Raw genomic sequence first — 23501 nt, forward strand, 5'->3', positions numbered from 1 at the left:
TGTTCACTCTCATCACTGTTATCCAACGTAGTACTACGAGTCCTAGCCTCAACAATCAGACAACAAAAAGAAATAAAAGGAATTCAAATTGGCAAAGAAGAAGTCATACTCTCCCTCTATGCAGATGACATGATGCTGTACATAGAAAACCCAAAAGACTCCATCCCAAGATTGCTAGAACTCATACAGCAATTCGGCAGTGTGGCAGGATACAAAATCAATGCCCAGAAATCAGTTGCAGTTCTATACACTAACAATGAGACTGAAGAAAGAGAAATTAAGGAGTCAATTCCATTTACAACTGCACCCAAAAGCACAAGATACCTAGGAATAAAACTAAACAAAGAAGTAAAGGATGTATACTCTAAAAACTCAGACACTTATGAAAGAAATCGAAGAAGACGCAAATAGATGGAAAACATTCTATGCTCATGGATTGGAAGAATAAATATTGTGCAGATGTCTATGCTACCCAGAGCAATTTGCACATTCAACACAATCCCTACCAAAATCCAGGGGCTTTCTTCACAGAGTTGGAACAAATCATTTTAAGATTTGTATGAAACCAGAAAGACCCCGAATATCCAGAGGAATGTTGAAAAAGAATACCAAAGCTGGGGTTATCAGAGTGCCTGACTTCAAGTTGTATTACAAAGCTGTAATCATCAAGACAGTGTGGTACTGGCACAAAAACAGACACATAGATCAATGGAACAAAATAGAGAACCCAGAAATGGGCCCACAACTCTATGGTCAACTCATCTTTAACAAAGTAGGAAAGACTATCCACTGGAAGAAGGACAGTCTCTTCAATAAATGGTGCTGGGAAAAGTGGACAGCCACATGCAGAGGAATGAACCTGGACAATTCTCTTACAGTAGACACAAAGATAAACTGAAAATGGATGAAAGATCTAAATGTGCGGGCAGCCCGGGTACTACGGGTGATTCAGTGGTTTAACACCACCTTCAGCCCAGGGTGTGATACTGGACCTGGAGACCCAGGTTCAAGTCCCACGTCCGGCTCTCTGCATGGAGTCTGCTTCTGTCTCTGCCTGTGTCTCTGCCTTTCTCTCTGTGTCTCTCATTTGCTTCAATGTGGATGGAACTGGTGGGTATTATGCTGAGTGAAATAAGTCAATCGGAGAAGGACAAACATTATATGTTTTCATTTATTTGGGGAATATAAATAATAGTGAAAGGGAATAGAAGGGAAGGGAGAAGAAATGGTAGGAAATATCAGAAAGGGAGACAGAACATGAAGACTCCTAACTCTGGGAAACGAACTAGGGGTGGTGGAAGGGGAGGAGGGCGGGGGGTTGGGGTGAATGGGTGATGGGCACTGAGGGGGGGCACTTGACAGGATGAGCACTGAGTGTTATTCTGTATGTTGGCAAACTGAACACCAATAAAAAATAAATGTATTATTAAATTTAAAAAAATGAATAAATAAATAAATTTTTTTAAGAGATCTAAATGTGAGACAAGAATCCATCAAACTCCTAAAGGAAAACGCAGGCAACAACCTTTTTGAACTTGGCCACAGCAACTTCTTGCAAGACACATCTATGAAGACAAGGGAAACAAAAGCAAAAATGAACTATTGGGACTTCACCAAGATAAATGCTTCTGCACAGCAAAAGAAAGAGTCAGCAAAACTTAAAAGACAACCTACAGAATGGGAGAAGATATTTGCAAATGACATATCAGATAAAGGGCTAGTATCCAAGATCTATAAAGAACCTATTAAACTCAACAGCAAAGAAACAAACAATCCAATCATGAAATGGGCAGAAGACATGAACAGACATTTCACCAAAGAAAACATACATGTGGCCAACAAGTATGTGAGAAAATGTTCTGCATCACTTGCCATCAGGGAGATACAAATCAAAACCACAATGAAATATCACCTCACACCGGTGAGAATGGCTAAAATTAACAAGACAAGAAACAACAAATGTTGGAGAGGATGTGGAGAAAGGGGAACCCTCTTGCACTTTTGGTGGGAATGCGAACTGGTGCAGCCACTCTGGAAAACTGTGGAGGTTCCTCCATAGTTAAAAATAGAACTGCCCTATGACTCAGCAATTGCACTACTGGGGATTCACCCCAAAGATGCAGATGCAGTGAAATGGCAGGACACCTGCACCCCAATGTTTACAGCAGCAATGTCCACAATAGCCAAACTGGAAGGAGCCACAATGTCCTTTAACAGATGAATGAATAGGGATCCCTGGGTGGCGCAGCGGTTTAGCGCCTGCCTTTGGCCCAGAGCGCGATCCTGGAGACCCGGGATCGAATCCCACGTTGGGCTCCCGGTGCATGGAGCCTGCTTCTCCCTCTGCCTATGTCTCTGCCTCTCTTTCTCTCTCTCTCTGTGACTATCATAAATAAATAAAAAAAAAACTTTAAAAAAAAACAGATGAATGAATAAAGATGTTGTGTATATATAGACACACACACACACACACACACACACACACACAATGAAGTATTACTCAGTCATGAGAAAGGATGAATACCCACCATTTGCTTTGACATGGATGGAACTAGAGGGTACTATGCTGAGTGAAATAGGTCAATCAGAGAAAGATAATTATCTTATGGTTTCAATTATATGTGGAATATAAGAAAGACTGAAAGGGACTATAAGGGAAGGAAGGGAAACTGAGTGGGGAAAAATTGGAGAGGAAGACAAGCCAAGAGAGACTCCTAACTCTGGGAAACAAATGGTTGCAGAAGGGAAAGAGAGTGTGGGGATGGGCAACTGGGTGATGGGCATTAAGGAGGGCACTTGATTGGATGAGGACTGGATGTTATACTATATGTTGGCAAATTGAATTTAAATAAAATATTTTTAAAAATAAATTTAAAAAAGAGAAACTTCACCCTTCATACCATTCCTTTTCCAAAAAAGCCACATCTATTTTCTCTATCTTCTATCATATATAGTCATTTTCTTTTCTAGTCACCCTTATTATTTCTAGTAGTTTGTTGGAAAAAAACAAAAACAGGGGTGTCTGGGCAACTTAGCAGTTGAGTGTCTACCTTCAGCTCAAGGCATGATCCCCATACAGGGATCAAGTCCTGCATCAGGCTCCCTGTAAGGAGCCTGCTTCTCCCTCTGTCTAAGTCTCAGCCTCTTTCTCCGTGTCTCTCATGAATAAATAAGTACAATCTTTTTAAAAAAAGAAAAAACAAAAACAAACCAATAAACAAAAAGCACATTAGATCTCTTACAAAGATATCAATTTTGGCAATCCCTCTGGAGGTAGAAAAATATCACCAGACGTGGCTTCCTGATCTTTGATTCCCCAGTAGTTGGTACAATGCTGGACCCTTAAGAGGAGAGTTTGGGGAGGATGTCACAAAACTTTAGCCTACCTTACCACTCCAATGTGTCAACCTCCTGGAGGTGTGTATTTAAAAAAAGGGAGCCCTCAAAAGTGATTTTTCGAAGAGAGGATTTGAGCATAACACAAAGATCTATTTTGGAGGCAGAATGCCTTCACAGTGCTCCACAAACCACAACACATAGAAAATGGTCTGTTTTGCTAAGCCTGAGACCCAATCGTAGCTGACAATCCCACATGAGGTCAGAAACAAAGAATGAGAAGCTCTGGAAGTGGAGGGAGGCAAGTTTTCCTAAAAAGAAATCACACCCACCAAGACAAATAATGACCCACTCAACTTTTTGCCCTATTGCCTTTTAGTATATCAAACTCGAAGAGTTTGAGAAGCCAAAGAATTTCAAATAATCTTAATATCAAACATGATTACTATGCACTGTTTACTTCTCTGTGTTGAACCCTGAACCACCACAGTAGAAGGAAGGTCATTTTGGAGGATGAAAATGTAGGTCAGACATCTGGGCTTAAGTTCGTGGAAGGAGCACTGCACCAACACTGACTTCCTTCCCCTGAGCTTACTGTAAGAAGTTGCTCGTTTCGATCAGATGGTGAGAAGCCAACTTTGTGTCCCAGAATGCTCTTCATACATCTCCCACACGGGGCACATAGCAGTCAACCTGAAACAGCATCCTTCTGCACCTTTTCTGACCCACCACAGGGGTGAGTCAGAGGCATTTCCCAGTCTGCACCTCCTGCTGTCACCCAAGACTCTGTTCAATTGGGTTGGCCATGAGATAAAACACATTGTCCAGAATAGGCTAACAAGAGGCCTGAACACAATGAAACTCAATTCCTGCTCTGCATCAAGGATAGTGGCCCAGAGATCACCAACAGGTAAATCATGCCTAATAATTCCTAATGTGTGCTCTTCCAGCCCAGGAATACAATGCTTAGGGGCAATCAAACAACCAGGCTGATGAAGAGTTTCCCATGCAAGAAAAATTTTCAAAGAAGAAATAAACAATCAGACACCCACTCTGTTAGTTTATTACCAGTGCCACAACCAATTACCGCTAACATGGTGGCTTAAAGCAGCACATATTTATTCCCTTACAGTTCACTGGGCCAAAATCAAGTTGTCAGCAGAGATATGCTTCTTTCAAACGCTCCAGGGAATTTGCCATTTCCAGCTTCCAGAACTTCATTTCTTGATCAGTGGCCCCTTCCTCTATCCATTACATTATCCTCTTCTGTTGTCAAATCTCCTTCTGTACCCCTTTTACAAAATCATTTGTGATTACATTTTAGGTCTACCATAAAAATCCAGGATAATCTTCACATCTCAACAACCTTCATTTAACCATGTCTGCAAAGACCTTTTTGCTATGTAAGGTAACAAGTACAGGTTCGAGATTTGGACATGGATATATTTGGAGGTCAATATTGAGCCTACTTCCCATGCAAGATTTTCTGAGAAGAAAGCAATCAGAGACATTCTACAGCACCCTAACACAATAGAACATAATAATCTCTTGATTATTTAGAAAATAACACCTAAAAAAAGAAAGCAACACCTAAAATTATTCTCTCTATGAATATTAACTTACCATCAGATTCTAAGGTCACAAAAGTGCTTATTAATGCAGAATTCTGGCAAATAAATAAAACCAGAGAGTCAGCTCTATTCGATTTCAGAATAAACTGCAAAGTATGTTTTCCTTCAATAAGAGTTCCCTAAAATCTTTGAAAGCTTAGTGCAAATAGTAGAATCTAGAAATCTGCATTTCCAAGAGGCAAGCTTTTTTTAAATTTTTTTTTTTTGTCTTGCACAAGATGTGTCTTGAAACTCCCATTTGTTTTCTAAGAAATGCATGCAATTAGGCCTTTTAATTATGCAGCTATAAAGTGGAACAACTTGGGGAAGCTGTGGTACCTGGGGATTAAATTTCTCTTTGTAGAAGGTGATTTTGAAGGCCATTTATCTCGTTGGCAGAGTTGTATCTCTGTAGACTATGTCCTTTGTAGAAAAAAATGCCTTTTGAACTATCAATATCCTGGGCTGCTGTGCACTGTTACTTGTTACCATACAAATGCGTGTTTGCAAGCTTTTAACTAGCAATATTGTTGAAATAGTAAAAAATGCAGTAAAGATACCAAGGCACAATTTTCAATTCCCACTCGAGGACAGAACAATAAAAAGAATTGGACTATAGGTATAGCCCAGCTCATACTCACAAATTTAAGGCTAAATGAACTTTTAGAAAGTTTAACAATGGTGAGCTGAAATAATTATCCTTAGGGCTAATGTGATTACTGTGGCCCTATAATAAATCAGCACAGCATAAATCTGTGCTGATTTATTTTGATCACAAAACTTTGGGAAAGGCTCAGCGGAGTTCTCTGGAGATCTTGTGAGCAGTCCGGCTTCATGTATGTACAACCTGTGAAGTTGCATAGGACCCTATTCTTAAATGGACCCCACACTTGGCTTAATACTCTGCTTGACATCTTGGAATTGTGTGCTTTAATTTTTCACTGGGCCTACTTATGAGATTGCATTCTGATATCGACTGGGGCTGAAGTGAATTAAAAATCTCAGCTAGGCGGGATCTCACCCAGTGAGCCATCCGCAGGTTTCCTCCCCCACTCTAGAACCAGATCACCATGGCAACTGGAGGGAAGTTGATGAGAGCGACTGGAGTTTTTTAATTTGGTGGACCAGAAGTGCTGAAACTCCGGTCGTATGTTGCAATACCAATTCCAAAAGACCATCAGGTTCTAATCAAGGTCCACGCATGTGGTGTAAACCCCATGGAAACATATATTCGGTCTGGTACTTACAGAAAAAAACCACTCTTACCCTACACACCGGGTTCAGATGTGGCTGGGATAATATTGGAGATAATGTATCTACTTTCAAGAAAGGTGATAGAGATTTCACTACCGCCACCATCTCTGGGGGCAATGCTGAGTATGCGCTTGCTTCATATCACACACTGTGTACACACTGCGGGAGAAACTGGACTTGAAACAAGGAGCTGCCATCGGCGTCCCATATTTTACTGCTTACCGAGCTCTGCTCCACAGTGCCCGTGTGAAAGCTGGAGAAAGTGTTCTGGTTCATGGGGCTAGTGGAGGAGTTGGAATAGCAGTGTGCCAAATTGCCAGGGCTTATGGCCTAAAAGTTTTGGGTACGGCTGGTAATGAGGAAGGACAAAACACTGTCTTGCAGAATGGAGGCCATGAAGTGTTTAATCACCAAGAACTTAATTATATTGATAAAATCAAGAAATCTGTTGGTGAGAAAAGGCATTGATGTGATCATTGAAATGTTAGCTAATGTAAATCTTAGTAATGATTTGGATTGTCTGTCCTATGGAGGACAAATAATAGTTGTTGGCAGCAGAGGTCCTATTGATTTAAACCCATGGGATACCATCCCAAAGGAAACCAGTATAATTAAAACTGCTCTTTATTCATCAACTAAGGAGGAATTTAGGAAATTTGCAATGGCCCTTAAAGCTGGAATGGAAATTGGTTGGTTGAAACCTGTGATAGGTTCTCAGTATTCACTGGAGAAGGTGGCCCAGGCTCACGAAAATATCATCCACAGCAGTGGGGCAACTGGGAAAATGATTCTTCTCTTAGAATGATTCTCTTACAATGATTCATTCTTTCATATATTTCCAATGCAATTAGAGATCTCCTGCCCCTGTTTTACTTACACTACCTTTGCTCTAATCAGCATTCATTAGATTCAGTGAATTTCTTATATTAAAAAACAAGATTTATCTTTAGAGATTTGGTCATTGGAGCACAATTTATTTTATAGTTCACCATATTTTTTATGCCTCCCACCTACCTCTAATCAAAGACTCATCATGGTAGGAAGTAGAATGTCAGTCAGTAGTCATTTGGCATTGGGTGCGTTACAGAAAATCCTGGTACTTGATCATTAATTCCAAGACCTTTGACTAAGGAAGCTAATTCAAAATAAGACTATGTGATTTCCAAGCCTGTTTGTCTTTGTAAAGATTCTTTAGTATCTGATTAGCCTGGAACTATCCTGGACTGAAGATTTTTCTGGACTCAAGAAGACTGCTTTTCTAGACTAATCTCATCTGGATCTACAAGGACGAGATAAACAATGTTGAGAGAAATTTATTTTTTAACAAATAGTTTTCCAATATTCCCCCAAATATTAGAACATTCACTGTGTTGATGGTTGATTACTCATTCTCCATATACTCTGTGAAGAGAGCAGCCTTATTTTTGGTATGCTATGATAGGTATGTCATCTTCCGATAGATATTTCTTGATTTATTTTTCAGAGTAGATTTAGAATTATCTGTGTAATGGGAGCCATGTATTTTTATTTAAATTACTAAACAAATTCAACACATTTAGAGTAACCTACTTTTGTTTTCATTACGTGGTAACTCGCAGTAAATTCTGTAGAAAAATTAAAACTACTTCTATCTATTTGGTCATTATATGGTACGTGCCTTACATCTCTTTTACATGGTTCCTAATGGTTAATTTCTAATAGTGTTCTGTACTGGAAGTCTTTATCTAAACCAAATAAAGGGATGATTACTTAGAAATCTTCCTGTCAATCAATATTATGTACAAGGAAATAAAGTTTGATTGTTATTTTTTTAAAAAAATCTCAGCTAGGCTGAGTGCTTGAGGTGGCTCTTTCACATGCTTAGGAGTTGATGCTGGCTGTTGGCTGGGAGCTCATCAAGCCTGTCAACTAGAGCATCTATGCATGGCCTTCCCAGCATGGCATTCCCGGGGTAGCTTGACTTCTTACATGGCGATTGCCTTCCACTGGAATCAGCTTCTTAAGAAAACCGGATGGAAGCTGCATAACCTTTGATAGCCTAGCCTTGGAAAATCATAAAGCCTGACAGAAGTTACCAGGCCTCTTCTGGTGGGGAGAGGGGGCATTGAGAAGAGGGGAGGATGGGAGGGCAGAGATTGGTTGTTCAAAGCCAGACAATTGACCAAAGTAAGTAAGCAACCTCAGAAAACATTAGAGAGACATGAGGATGCTGCTCAGAGATTCCCAGAAACCTCTGAGGAAGAAGACCTGGTAAAGGACTAGAATTCCTATACACAAACAAGATGAAAGCCATTACAATGTGAGGTATTTATGGAAGCTAGTAAAGTCAAGGATCTATTGATTACATTTCCAGGGAGGGAGCTTCCCATAAAATTCTATAATTGGATGACCAAATACTGTAATTCACCTGTTCTTTCTGACCACTTACAGAAAAGGATCCTCTGAGAAGATTCCATGGTTGAGACATTTCAATACAGGCAAGGGATTCCTGGTGGATCTCTTACAGAGACACAATGTAGCTTAGTGATGACAGACAAGAGTCTATTGTAAACTCATAAAAGGTATTCACTCAATCTGTACCTTCATTTTCTCCTGTACAATTACACTTCTAATTAATAGTTCCTAAATCAAAGCATTTTCATAATTGAATGAGTAAATGTATATAAGTTAGAAGAGAGTCTATTCTATTCAACAAACCTTAGCTTTTATTATAAAGGGTTCTGCTACTAATGAAAATAATTGGGAATTTCTTGGTATTCACCTTTGTACAATGGAAGTAATTCAACCATTTCTTCACCCAGTAAATGCCTCATATGTCTCATATGACAACCTCAATTCATCTAAATTCTTAAGCCCAAATTATAGTAGTAGATTTCAAAAGCTGAGCAGCTTAGATCCATAGATCCAAAGGATGTGTTTTCTTTTATACTTCATTCTATTTTCTACATGTTTTCAAATATAGTATCCAGAAGCTTGGCATCCCCTATGCACACACAGTCCAAAGCAAGTGGTAGAAGCAAATCTTGTTTTCTTAATGGATCTCACTAAGGGTTTGGAGTGACCATCAAAGGCAATTAGGTTTTTGACGAATGATCTGACAAGAAATCTGTGTCTTTTTTCTCCTAGATGTTGAAAATCCCAGGAGTGTGGATTTGGCAAATGCCTGGGACCCCAGAAGCTTGGAGTTTCCCATGAGCAAGGTATCCCATCTGAAGAAACAAGGTGCACTCACTCCAACATCCAGCACATGTAGCCCATCCAGAACGGTGCCTTCCAGATCTGATCTCTGTCAAAGTCACGAGAATGTGGTTGTGGGAGATGGTTGCATGGCTTCTGGTGTTGTCACCACTATAAACAAGGTCTGGCCCTTGCCTTTAGGCCATGCAAAGGGCTGTGGTATGTCACCTACAGACAGCATGTAAGGAAACCACAGAGGTAAGCCAGTGGAGTAGGAAGTCTAAGTTTTGTGACAGCCACAACCCCAGAACAACTCATAAATCCATCTTTGTCCAATGCATTGATTTACTTACTTAATTTTTTTTTTTAAGATTTTATTTATTCATGAGAGACACAGAGAGAGCGAGAGGGGGGCAGAGACACAGGCAGAGGGAGAAGCAGACTCCATGCAGGGACCCTGATGCGGGACTCAATCCTGGAACTCCAGGATTACTCCCTGGGCCAAAGGCAGGCACTAAACCACCGAGCCACCCAGGGATCCCTACTTACTTAATTCTTAACAAGAATTAAAGGGTGAGAGTATGTATCCATAGGCTCTGCTTAAGGTGGTGTATTAAACCAGTAAGTACATTACTAGTAGCATTACTAGTAACAGCTAGTTTAAACTTAGAACTACTGCAATGATTTATATTTATTTTTTTAATCTATACCACAAAACCCTAGGGGACAAGTATTATTGTCATCCGCATTTTATAGTTGAGGAAAACAAGGCTCAAAGATATTAAGTAACTGGCCCAACGTAGCCTGTAGACATGAAAATGCACACACATAAAATTTTAACATGGAAGGCAACTGTACATATATAAAGATATACTCTTCCATCCACATTATATAGTTCATCATAAAAAGACACTAAAATAGCAACAAGCATCTACTTTTGTAAGGGGGAAAATAAAGGTTTAAAAAAAGGAATAAATAAATTCTGGTTCATCAATCTGTAAGAGTAGTATGAAACAACTAAAAATTATTTTGAACACTAAACAGAAACATAGAAAATGTGTAAAATGTAACGTAAAAAATATCAAATACAGATTGTATATATATATTATGGTTACAGTGTATAAAGCAGATGAGACAAAAGAGCAGAAGAGAAAACAAGATATAAAAACTAATACATAATTGGGGTGCGAAACTGGGTGACTTTTCGCTTTTTAAATAACATACTGGACAATACATGTACCATACCAGGTACTAGTCTTAGCACCTTATGTATATTATCTCACTCTAGCCTCTCAATAACCCTAAAAAGTAGGTACTGCTATCATCCCCATTCTACAGTAGAGAAAAGAAAGGCACAGAGGGGTTAGATGACTTGCCCAAGGTCACTAGTAATGGTGTAGCTAGTAAGTGCTAGAGCTGGCATTTTCACCTGGCATCAAGCCCCAATGCCCATGTGCTCAGCCATTACTCTGTGATCTCTGATACTGCTGTGATGTCTCTATATTTTAAGAGAAGAGGTGGCCATTGTGTAGGCAACCTTAATGCTCAGATGAGAGTCATCCTTTTTTTAAAATTTCATCTTAGTTTCAACATATGTTCTTTTCACTACTGAGCAAAATTCTTAAAATCAGCACCCACTAAGGGCTATTAGTGAGAGAGTAGTGCATCACAGTTTTCAAATTTTTTTTAAGATCAGGAGGGGCAGAGGGAGAGAGAATCTTAAGCAGCCTCCATGCCCAGTGTGGAGTCTGATGAAGACCTTGATCTCACAACCCTGAGACCATGAGTCAGAAATCAAGAGTCCAACATTTAACCCACTGAGCCACCTAGGCACCCCAATACATCACAGTTTTTAAACCACACATTTCACATAATTCCTATTATAAAGTTACAAGATCAAGGTCAAGCATCTGGTACTAGTAAATAGATATGTATTTCTGGGGATCTCTGGTGGCTCAGTGGTTTAGCACCTGCCTTCGACCCAGGGCGTGATCCTGGAGTCCTGGGATCGAGTCCCATGTCGGGCTCCCTGCATGGAGCCTGCTTCCTCTGCCTGTGTCTCTGCCTGTGTCTCTGCCTCTCTCTCTCTCTCATAAATAAATAAATAAATAAATAAATAAATAAATAAATAATTAATTAATTATTTTTAAAAAGGTATGTATTTCTGGAAAGGCAGTGAGTAGTGGATCTCCAATGTCCTTGTAAATCAAGAATGAATCTTGAGAACTTCCAGTGAGTGACTTATGTAAGAAATGTAATCGTTCTTAATTTTTGACAGAAAAAAATCAAGTGAAGAAGTACTAGGTAATTTATTCAACTTTACACAAATGGACCAATGAGATGATCAGGCAATAGAGGGTCTTCAGTCCAGGAGATACAAGTTTAAACCTTGAGGCTAAAATAAAATAAAATAAAATAAAATAAAATAAAATAAAATAAAAAAATAAACCTTGAGGCTAAGTCACTAGCTAGTGACTAGAGTCACTAGCTCTTGTGACTTTGGGCAAGTAATTAATTCCTCAGTTGCCTCGTCTGTAGAAAGGGGATAATAATCTTTCCAAACTCATGCCATGTGAGGATTAAGATGTATATAAAACAGTATACATAGCCAACACTGAGGATATATGAGCTGCTATTGTTGTTATGTTTAATAACCTTCAATGGAACTGTTATTGAATTTAGCCCCCAGGGCCACACTAGTACTCCAGACATGAAAAGTAAGGTTCTGACAGGCCGCCTGGGTGACTCAGTTGATTGAGCATCCAACTCTTGATTTTGGCTCAGGTCATGATCTCAGGGTCATGAGTTGGAGCCCTACAATGGGCTCCACGCTCAGTATGGAATCTGCTCGAGATTCTCTTCTCCCTCTCCCTCTGTCCCTGACTCTGCTTGCACACGGGTGTGAGCACTCTCTCTAAATCTAAAAAAAAAAAGAAGAAAGAAAGAAAGAAAGAAAGAAAGAAAGAAAGAAAGAAAGAAAGAAAGAAAGAAAGAAAAGAAAAAGGAAAGTAAGGTTCTGTTGCAAATGCAATTTAATCCTGCCTTGAACATAAGAAGATGCAGAGTTATAAGTTGGTAAGTGCCACCTCCCTGGTTACCATATTCACGAACATAAGGAACAAATGAAGGAAAACCCTCCATACATAACTGTTTCTCCTCACTGCCAGCGGGCCAACACCCCACATGTGATTTCTCTCATTAACTGAAGGAATTCTATCTTCTTAGGCATGCTTCAAGGAGGAAGGGCTGGGTCTTTGTAGTCCTTTATGACACATGGAGAGGTACAAACAAGGTTCAGAAGCTACCACTTTCTCAGCGATTCTTGTGGCACCAAACAGCCTGTGGAAAAGAATGTTTCAGTGTTGGAGAAATGGTGTATTGTTTCATACCCTGAGGGAAGTGTACAGCTCCTGGGACTAATTGGACCAAAAAATGCTTTTCTTCCCATTTATACCAGTGGAGTACACTACAATGAACATTTCGGGCCAAGGGGAATTTTATTTCAATGTCTCAAATCTATAAGTTCCTCTATTCCTGTCAAATTAATTTAAAGTGGATTGAACAAAGGATCTATATAATAATATGAACAATGTCTAGATCTTTTGTTTAAACCGCCTTAAATTATATGTGTATATAGAGAGATTAAATGAAGAGTGAAAACTTAATAACCACGAGGAATAATAGAGCTGTGGTATTTAAGCAAAAGAGTTGGTTGTGAGTTTCCTGGGGCCAAGCAAATGGGAAACATAAGTTCTGTACTTCTTGGGCTAAGGACAACCAGGTACTAAGAACCTATTATTTCCTTGGTACTGTATTAAGTCTTTTTTTTTATTTTTTATTTTTTTAGGTTTATTTATTTATTTATTTATTCATGAAAGAAAGAGAGACAGAGACAGGCAGAGGGAGAAGCAGGTCCCATGCAGGGAGCCTGATGTGGGACTCGATCCCGGGACTCCAGGATCACGCCCTGGGCCGAAGGCAGGCGCCAAACCACTGAGCCACCCAGGGATCCCGTCTTTTTTTTTTTTTTTTTTTTTTTAATTTCAATTACTTTACACTCTACTTTTTTTTTTTTTTCTTTTCCCCATGGGATACACAGAGAGAGGCAGAGACATAGGCAGAGGGAGAAGCAGGTTCCTTGCAGGGAGCCCAACGTGGGACTCAATCCTAGGACCCCAAGATCACACCCTGAACTGAAAGCAGATGCTCAACCACTGAGCCACCCAGGCATCCCTACACTCTACTCTTTAAAATAGATATTATTTCCCATTTAACATATGAATAAGCTGATTCTCAGAAGAACTAAACTGCCTAAATTCATATAACCAGAAAATCACAGAATCAGGATTCAAAGCCAAAAGCTAAGTATTAAATGCATTTTTTTCTATAAAAAAGAAAAAAATAGAAAACCAGGGAAGCCTGGGTGGCTCAGTGGTTTAGCACCGCCTTCAGCCCAGGACGTGATCCTGGAGACCCAGGATCGAGTCCCATGTCAGGCTCCCTGCATGGGGCCTGCTTCTCCCTCTGCCTGTGTCTCTGCCTCTCTCTCTCTGTGTCTCTCATGAATGAATGAATGAATGAATGAATGAACGAATGAATGAATAGAAAACCAATTTTGTGACCATTTTCCTCACTGTAAATTACCAGTTAAATTTCGCCCCTGGAGCATTACAAACATAGGTGATTTTTGTCTGGATGTGGGAGTAGGGGAGGGAGGGCGAGGGAAGGACAGACAGAGAGAATACGTATTTCCCCTCAGCCAAGCTGTCATAAATAAGAACTGGATATCGAAAGAAAAGACTATATGCTTTCAAGTTCCATGTGAAAGAGAAGTTCCTCTCTCTGCACGTTATGACGGCAATGCAGTATTCTAGAACATCTAGACTGCTCAACGTAGACCTTTTCTCTTGCATTCAAAACAAAGCGAGGCTCAGCCTGAAGAACACAGGCTGTTCATTCTGTCTCAGCAGTGCCTCAACTGGCTACCAGAGACGGATTTCTGCCCCACAAAGGGAGCCTTTTACCTATGGGTGTGTTGTGCCACCTTGTGAGCTGGAGACAATGTGCAATTTCCTGAATGACATCCAGCCCTCAGAGCAGCTGTAAGGCAGGCCTCAAACCCCAGGGGGCACTGTGTGCAACATACTTGGAAGTGTGAGATATGGAGGTACTTCTGCACCCACTCCCAGAGCCAGCCCTAGGCCGCACAGAAAAATCACGGATATTTACTGGAAACATGATCGAGTACTGCAAATCCAACATAAAAAGTCATGAACTTGGAGTCATTGAGTTCCTTTCTGCCACTGACTACTCCACGTGACCTTGAACAAGTCCCCTAATTCCTCGGGCCTCATCTGCAAATGTAAAAGGTCCACCAGGTGATCTGCAGGAGCCCATCCAGTTCTAACAGTGTGAATCTACCACAGGAGAGAAACTGCCACCTCTCTGGTTTTCTAACTGGCCTCAGCTTCTGATCCTGTTTGTTCACTCCTGCTAAAACTATAAGATACAGCTATGCTCTTATCACATCTGTAATACAGCACACGAAACCATTCATAAGCGGGCCATTTGCCTACTGTTCCACATTCATTCATTCAATCATTCTTTCAAGAGATATTTATTACATATTCCCCACCATGTCCCCATGTCCACACTATCCAGGGACATGGGACTACTCACTGTTCCCCTAACATGCCAGGCTTCTGTATGCCTCTTTGTTTGCTTATACTGTTCCCTGTGCTATGAATTCATTTCTCCCATTTTCCACCAGACTGACACATATTCATCTCAGTGTAAATCTTTTCCTTTCCAAAATTTCCTGGAGAGCTATCATCCTCTGTGTCTTCCTAACATTTCATGCCTTGATCATAGTATGTAGCACATTGTTTTGAAATGACATGTGTTGGGGGATCCCTGGGTGGCTCAGCAGTTTAGCACCAGCCTTCAGCCCAGAGCATTGCAGGATCGAGTCCCACAACAGGCTCCATGCATGGAGCTTGCTTCTCCCTCTGCCTGTGTCTCTGTCTCTGTCTCTGTCTCTCTCTCTCTCTCTGTAGCTCATGAATAAACAAAATCTTAAAAAAAAATAAAATGACATGTGTATATGTGTACAAGGTAATATCTTTTTTAAAAAGATTTATTTATTCATGAGAGATACAGAAAGAGGCAGGGGGAGAAGCAGGCTCCCTGTGGGGAGCCTGATGCAGGACTCGATCCCAGGTCCCCAGGATCACAACCTGAGCCAAAGGCAGATGCTCAATCACCTAACCACCCAGGTGCCCCAACATGATAATATCTTGATACACTCAGATACACACACTAATTTTTCCCTCTACAATTTCCTTCCTCTGTATACTTCTACCACTTGGAGGCTTTTTATATGTGCTACCCTCAGGATAAGGCAATTACTGCTAAAATCAACAGAGAAAGGAGGATTCATTACACAAATTTGAGCACCAAAATGGACATGTGAGATTCATAGCAAACTTATGAAGATGGAAGCTATGACAGGAAATGTTTTTTAGATTTCAAAAGCCTGAATATTTTAAGTACAAATATCAATATTTATACCATAAGCAAAAGATTCTGCAGCCAACGGTGAAGACCCAGCATACCCAGCTACTCTATTCCCACTCTCACCTAGACTAGAATAAAGTTGCCCACACCCCAGTTAAAAATAGGTGTCAGGCTTCTGCCACCTGCCTATCCTCAAGCCAAGTTTCAGGTGGGAGTGAGAACTTGTGCCCCACTTCCTCTCTTGGATCTGAAAAGCAGGGGCAATGTAGTTGTATTCTGAGCCAGTGGTAGCATTAAGGAGAAAATGTGCTGTGCCACAAAGAAGCAAAGGTTGTATGAGAGAACCTCTGAATTTTCCCCAGAATGTCACGAAGACCAGAATCTGGAAGCTCCTGTGCCCCCAGGAAGCATAAGATATTAATGAAAGACAACTAGTAACCCTAAGGTCTCAGAGGTCAGAATGAGGAGAACACAAAGAGACTGCATGGCCCCAGTGACCCGGAGCTCTGTGGATGGCGAGTCCCAACACTGTGGTTCTTCCATATGCATTTCTTACTTGTCTCTATATCTCCAGTGGCTAGCTCAGTGGCCAATAAATGTTCACTTTGTAAAATAATGTAGCCAGGAACATGGAGCAGTAAAGAGTTACCAGGGAAACTGAGTTCAGCTTACACCATTTTCCTTAATTCTCCATGTAGCCCCCAAGTACTATTAATAATAAAATCATTCTCCATCTCAGAAACAGAGTAGAATGGTAGTTGCCAGAAGCTGGGGGGAGGGGGTGGAGAAATGGGAAGATGTTGGTCGAAAGGTACAAACTTATTTGTAAGATGAATAAGTTCTGGGATTTAGTGTATATAGTGACTATAGTTATCAATACTGTATTGTATACTTGAAATTTGCTGAGAGTGGATCTTAAATGTTCTCACTATATACACACACACATGCACACAATACTACTACTACTAATAATAATAATATAATATTTATAATAATAATAAAACAATTCTAACAGTAGTCCTCTGATAAGGAATTGATGAGAAAATATGAAAAACAAAAGACAAGTTTAGAATTTCAAAATCTTGAGCAGTATGAGCTCTGTGAATAGAAGCCAAGACAAGAAACAAACACCTGAAGAATTTTTCAATCATTAATACTTTATTATATTAGTACTTGATATATTAATTTTTCTCCTAAAATTTTATATAACAATATATCATAAATAGATGGACAGTTTCCTTACAAATATGAGTTATAGTTATCAGGCCAACCTCTTTACTTAGCAACTCTGAATAAACATGTGTACTAGATCCTTATCCCCATCCTTCCCACCCCACCCTGCACAGGCCCTCCCACATACCCATATTGTGGTTACATTTTCTACATTTTCATCCACACAGAATCAGAGCCCCATTTTCCCAACAGAATTCCCAGGAGATGGCCCCGTATCACAGTGACTGCCACGCTAAGCAGTAGTTATCACTGCCCACAAACAGAGAGGGCATGGGCGTCTTCATTCTCCTCCATTCATTTTCAAGGGGTTGGGACGATGGAACAGCTCAGGACTACGTTATGATTCAGAAGCTAACACTATATCTAATACAGAGCTTTGAGAATTCCAGGCAGGTCTTACCAAGAAGCCTATGAAGGGGAGAGAATTGGGACCACACTGGACTTGCTGCAGAGCGCTGGGTAAGGAGGGGCATTTCAGGGCTTCCTCGGCCAAGCTGATGTTCAGGCACGCACATAGCGGACGATGGGGGTGACACAGGTGCAGCCTACGGTCACCAGCACTTTCTCCAGGCGAAAGGAGCGAGAGCAGCCCTGGGGCTCCCTCCGCAGGACCAGGAACTCCTGCTGGATGGGAACCGAATTCATGGAGCTGTCTTCCTGCCCTTCGGCATTGATGCAGCCAGAGTGCCTGCACTGGGCCTCTGCAATCTCTGAGGGGAACCGGTGGGGGTCGCGGGTAATGCTGCAGGGGGAGCAGACAAAAGCAGATGGTGAGACAAGGGAGAGAGAGATGGACAGGAGTGCCCCACAGCACTGGGCACTCGCTTGCAGGGAGGCATTTCCGAGCAACCCAGGGCTGCAGCCAGATGGCCTGGATTCATGACTGCCCTCCAGCAGGTGCTTAACTGCCTAAGCCTGTTTCCTCCACTCTAGAATGGGGATTCTCACAGGTCTCTTTCATCTGACTATTGACAATTTTCAGTGATGTGAATGCACATGAAACACTACATGTTGGCATTCAATAAATGGCAGATCTTTCATTTTTCATTACACTGCTATTATTATAATTATTATTCATCCTTTGCGTAGATTTATGGACAATACGAGTGGGTCTCCTGATATACAGTCTGCAAAGCCTGTTGCTTGGAAAGGAAAAACAAAGCCCCAGAGGTCCTGTGAATCCAGCACATTTTCTAGGTTTCTCCCTTCTTAGCCCTCTCTACCAAGAGTCACGAAGTGAGCAAAGCCTCACCAGCCAACTTGCCACCATACACACTTCCTTCCTGGAGGAAGTCATGCAGGCAGCCCCAGAAGCACTTCTAATTATCCCTGGAATCTGTTTTTGTGCCTCTATTTGGAGCATATAGATGAGTGCTTGGTATTCTAAGATCTGACACATCAGACGATATCACCGGAGAGTACTCCAAATATCTCATCCCCATCTCCCATCCCCTTTCCCAGACTGGCCTTTCTTGTCCACTCTTCCCTGCTCCCCATTCCTTGAAGACTGATTTCTAATCTGACTGGATCATTCCACACTGACTTTTCTGCTTCACACATATCCCCATGCAAAGATCATTATGTGGGCTGCTTTAAAGAGCTCCTTCTCCCAACACAGAAAGTTTGTAAATTCCAACCTGGGAATTCACGAAGCAGGAAAAGGCATTTGAGTCAATGAGAAATTGGAAGCAAAATAGCAGGACCTCTGACCACATAGAAGGACCTCACCCAAAACAGCAGGAAAAAATTATGAGCTCCCAGGCAAAGTGAGATTCCTGTTTTTAAGAGTTAATCTTGGGGCTTTTATTTTTTTCTACATTTTCTAAATTTTCTACTTTATGATTAGAATAAGTTAACATATTTTTTCAAAAGAATGTGAAGATCAGTCTCATTTACACTTACTTGTAGTCCCAGGGGGAGCTGGAGCGATTCTGGAAATCATTTGAGATGGAAATACCCCGGTTTTGCCTGAGGATGCGAATGTCAACCCTCACACTATTATCCTCCAGAGGAGGGCACAGAGCAGTTTCCCCTGCCTTTAGATGTTTCCGAGCTGCCACCTCACTCAAAAGAGTGAGCCCCAACACCAACAGTAGCAGGGACTTGACCTGGAAAATGGAGACAGTTGAGTTGGTTAGAGACCCTGGTGTTATTTCCTGGCAAGAGGCACCCCATGTTCTAGTTGAACTCAGGATCCTCAGTCTTTTATGGGACCACGGCTCTCTCAGGTCCTCACCTGGAAATGGGAACAGTCATACTGGAAGGTACTAGAGTGCCTCTCTGAGTTGTAAATTCATTAGCCTGGTAACTGAGCCTCCAACAGTCTGAAAGCTCCTCAACAGTGGGATAGAAAGATATCAGGATCTAGGACTGGGTTTAATCTTGACTTGGCCTCATCCCAGAACCTCTGGATTTCTCTTCTTTCCAACTGGAAATATATATATATATATATATATATATATATATATATATATATACTTGCTTTATAATAATATTCACAAGATTAAGTGTGATATTCTATGTAAATCACCAATAAATGTATCTAATAAAAATAAGAGATTAATGATAGTTCTTGTTTTTATTCACAGCTTTGTATTTCATGAATTTCCCACAAAATCCATCCTCCCAGCCATCTGTCCACCTAGACTATACTGCCCCACCTCTACCTATCCAAATTCTACCCTTCCATCAAGGCCCCACTCAGAAGTGGTCTTCTCCAAGAACTGCCTCTAAAGTCATTCAATTAGGAATATGTTCATTTTCCTTGAATCATAAAGCACTTGCCATCTAGCATTGAAGGCCAGAGCATTCAAGTGCCATTTCTTTATTGTCTGGAAAGGTACTATTTGTGTTCAGGTCAGACAGACACCTACTGGATTGTAAGTTCCTGCAGGAGAGTGTATCATAGAACAGATGTTCTACAAATACTTTCTGATGAATGGAAGAGTGGGTGAGTGAATGAACAATACAGTTAAACCCAAAGTATTAAGAAAAACACTGCACAAAACCAACTACAGCAAAGTTCCAATTATCCATGCTAATTGAAAGAAGCAGGGCCACTAATTATGTACAACCACAGAAAATATGGAAACTCTTTGTCTTTAGCTCTGGAACATATATTCTTTATACTTACATCAAAATATTGGTCTATCTGATGTTACAGTAATGCACAAAGAAAGTGCTCTGTGAAGACCTAACTAAAAGAAGAGCTAAAAATCTCCCCAGTTTCCCTTTGTCAAAATCACATTCTACTCACCCCACCATCACTACCAACTCTTACTGGGGACGGATAAAGCCCATCACCCACTCTCAACGTAATGCAGAACAAGAGCTGAAAGTGAGTTGCTTTCATTCTCTGGGCTTAATGTTGCTCAGGCTCATACTTTTTACAGGTTAAGGGAGGGGAGGGGAGGTAACTAGAAATGTCTATTTAAAGGACCTCCTTTTTATATTTTGCAGACCCCCGTCTGGTGGAGCCACCCAGGCACCCTCCCAAACCGTGTTTTCAAGTTCCTCTAAATTAGATTCTTCCCAGGCTTTACCTGACTAATGCCAGGCAAGATTCTAGACCCAGGAGAGGTAGATTTCCATCATACTAACATCCCTCTCTCCTCCATGAGGACTAAGACAAAATAATCAGCTGAGACACTGCAAATTTCCCTCCTCTGGGAGCTATCCAAAGTTCAGCTTTGAGTGATTTTACTTCCTTCATCCTGGGCACTCTTTGTCTACTTGTAGTCTTGGGGAATCATTAAAACTTTTGGGGCCCCACTTTACTTGGCTAAAATACATATGTACATATCCTAAAAGGCTAGAAGTCCTCACTATGAGATAAGAGTTTTAGACTAATCTAACTTTATAATAATGGCCACAGGGAAGAGCATGTTCAGATCATGATCCTTAGGGGAGATCATGTTCAGCCACAGGGGAGATTACGTCTGTGACACCAGAGGTGAACAAGCTATCAACTACCTATGCAAAAGCCACCATATTAGGAGCTATGTTTTGTACCCCATTATAACTTCTAGTTATTTTTTCTTTTTCTCCACTATACAGGGGTCAAAACTAAAGTTGGTTCTGTTTTTAAGAAATAATCCCAAAAAAAGATGCCAATCAAGCCTAATTCCTTAGAAATCTGCTCTCTTAAAATCCTAAGGATGACTGCTACTAAACAGGAACGATTTTTACTCACCATAGCTGTGTTGTGCAGGATGGCCATTGTCATTTTGCTCTGGTTGTCTGCTTTGTGTTAGTAAATTCTTCCTGTGTGTGTGTGTCAGGCTGTATATGCTTGTGCTGTGTCAATTGGAGTACCTGATGGTTTTATAGCAATCACTGTCCTTATTTCGATTGACCTGCTTACTGTCTAAGTTGTGGTTACCCCAGAGTTACTGACGAATGTATTTGGTTTTTTTTTTCTATTCCACTTCCTGAAGGGGAATCAGAGAGGGACCAAAGGAAGATTTGGTCCTTTTCTTCCACCCCCACTGCCCTCATATTACAGCAAAATTCTTAACTAATTTACTACAGAGATTAACCAAATTACAAATTGCTGTAATGATCTTTCACATTCTTCCACAAATGGCTAATGACTCTCGTCACATACCGTATGTTCTACTTTCCAGTCATGCAATATGAACCATGACTTAAGTGGGAGATATGTCATCCTTAGAGGGTCCTTGGTATTAAATGAGAGGACTATATTTGGCTCCATTTTATGAATGAGAAAACAAATCCAAAGAAATTCATGACATCAGTAAGAGATTCAGAATTATATCTGCAGGTGGTTTCATAGGCTCCTTGAACAAATTCTATTTTAACCTCATGCTTAAAATCCTGCTGATGCTTAATAAATAATCATTTTCATAAAACATATAAATGACCATTATCTTGGCCCTCTCTGATTGAAGATTTTTTTAACAAAAATGAATTAGCACATGGAACGTTTAAATGCTCTAACATAATTTTAAATGACCTACAGAAAGTTAATTTTTCTCAGTTCTGTTTAAGTCAACAAACATTTATTAAGCACATACTCTATGTCTCGTATATGTATTCTAGGGATACATAGATATTTCTGAAATAACAGTAATTTACCTTTTTTTTTTTTATCCCCAGTAAGATCAGGGAAAATTGCACATGCTCTTTTTAAAAGGCAGGGTACATTCTAGCAGGGTAAGTCATTTTCCTCTATTACAACATATTTGAACAACTTTCCTCCATTTTCTTTAAATGAAGGCAATGAAAAGGCAGTAGTTCTTGGGATCACTGGAAGCCCCTCTAATACTGATAGAAATTCTTCTATCCATATTTCATCCTTTAATCCATATTTCTCCTTCCCATACCTGTAGATTCTTCTCTGAACCTCTCCTCTGGATCAATGAGAAGTTTAACTCCCAAAGAATGTTTCCTTGAATTATCCCCTCAGGTATCTTTCCCTTCCTTGTTACTTCGGGTGCTCATATTTAGTCTCTCTCCTACTTGTGTATATATTTTAGAATGGTTTTCTGAGGTCTTCATGGACTTAGGGTAACTTCAGTTTCTCCTTCTCAATGATCTCTACCAGCCTCCTTCTCTAAATATACATCCTCAAGTCTAAGACCTAAATTAAAACAGTGCATTTTCTATGCATATATAGATTCAAGATGAGTCCCCTAGACAGCCCCTTCCAGCAGATTGAAGTCCCTAAGCCCACTATATAGAGAATTTCCAAGGCCCTTCCATATACTCAGAGAAGCTAGTACTTAAATCAAGAGCCATGTTTTCAAAATAGCTAATTATCTATCAGTCATGCTACCAAAGCAATATATGCAATAGACCCTTAAGAGCATAGTAAATTGAGTGTATTGAGTGACTCACTTTCTTTGGTGGTCTCCTCTGTATACAGAGCCGTATCTCAATACATAGAAGACTACATTAGCTCTCTTGAAAGAAGGAACAAGTAAGTCACTTTGAATTAAAAATGTCTAATTTGGGGCACCTGGGTGGCTCAGTCAGCTGAGCATCTGACTCTTGATTTCAGTTCAGGTCATGATCTCAGGGTCCAGAGATTGAGCCCCAAGACAGGCTCTGGGCTCAGTAGGGAGTCTGCTTGAAATTCTCTCTCCCTCTACCCCTTTTCCTTCTCTCTCTCTCTCTCTCTCTCTCACTCTCTAAGTAAATAAATAAATAAACTCTTTTAAAAGTCCCTGATTCAACACAAGAGGATTTGCTGCATTGCAGAGAATTAAATGGCCCTTTATGTAAGAAGGAAACTGACCTTTTATACCCAGAAGTCACAGTTTTCCCTCATTAAGGTAAAAACAAGTAACTCATCAAGATGTCAAACTAGTAACCATCTATCCCCAAGTTCAAACTTAATCAACAGATCCAGAA

At 40.5% G+C, this 23501-nt stretch overlaps 1 protein-coding gene and 1 pseudogene across 1 annotated transcript; one reads left to right on the forward strand and one right to left on the reverse strand.

The window, feature by feature from the left end:
* The first annotated feature begins 6016 nt into the window (after positions 1-6016).
* LOC112641210 (quinone oxidoreductase-like) lies at positions 6017-7635 on the forward strand (annotated as a pseudogene).
* A 9992-nt stretch (positions 7636-17627) lies between these two features.
* Positions 17628-21345, reverse strand: IL17F (interleukin 17F). The gene is made up of 3 exons (XM_049092606.1): positions 21319-21345; positions 19029-19234; positions 17628-17868 (listed from the first exon to the last, which is right to left on the reverse strand). The coding sequence occupies exons 1-3, from the start codon at positions 21343-21345 to the stop codon at positions 17628-17630; spliced, it is 474 nt and encodes a 157-aa protein (XP_048948563.1).
* Positions 21346-23501: the final 2156 nt, after the last annotated feature.

Source organism: Canis lupus, chromosome 12 (genome assembly GCF_003254725.2).
Source record: "Canis lupus dingo isolate Sandy chromosome 12, ASM325472v2, whole genome shotgun sequence".
Lineage (NCBI taxonomy): Eukaryota > Metazoa > Chordata > Mammalia > Carnivora > Canidae > Canis > Canis lupus.

Coding starts and splice junctions, on each gene's coding strand:
- IL17F (XM_049092606.1), bottom strand. CDS start 21,345: ATGGCCATCCTGCACAACACAGCTATG. Junction 19,235..21,318: donor TCCTGCACAACACAGCTATG/GTGAGTAAAAAT, acceptor TCCATTTTCCAG/GTCAAGTCCCTGCTACTGTT. Junction 17,869..19,028: donor AGCTCCCCCTGGGACTACAA/GTAAGTGTAAAT, acceptor CTCCCCCTGCAG/CATTACCCGCGACCCCCACC.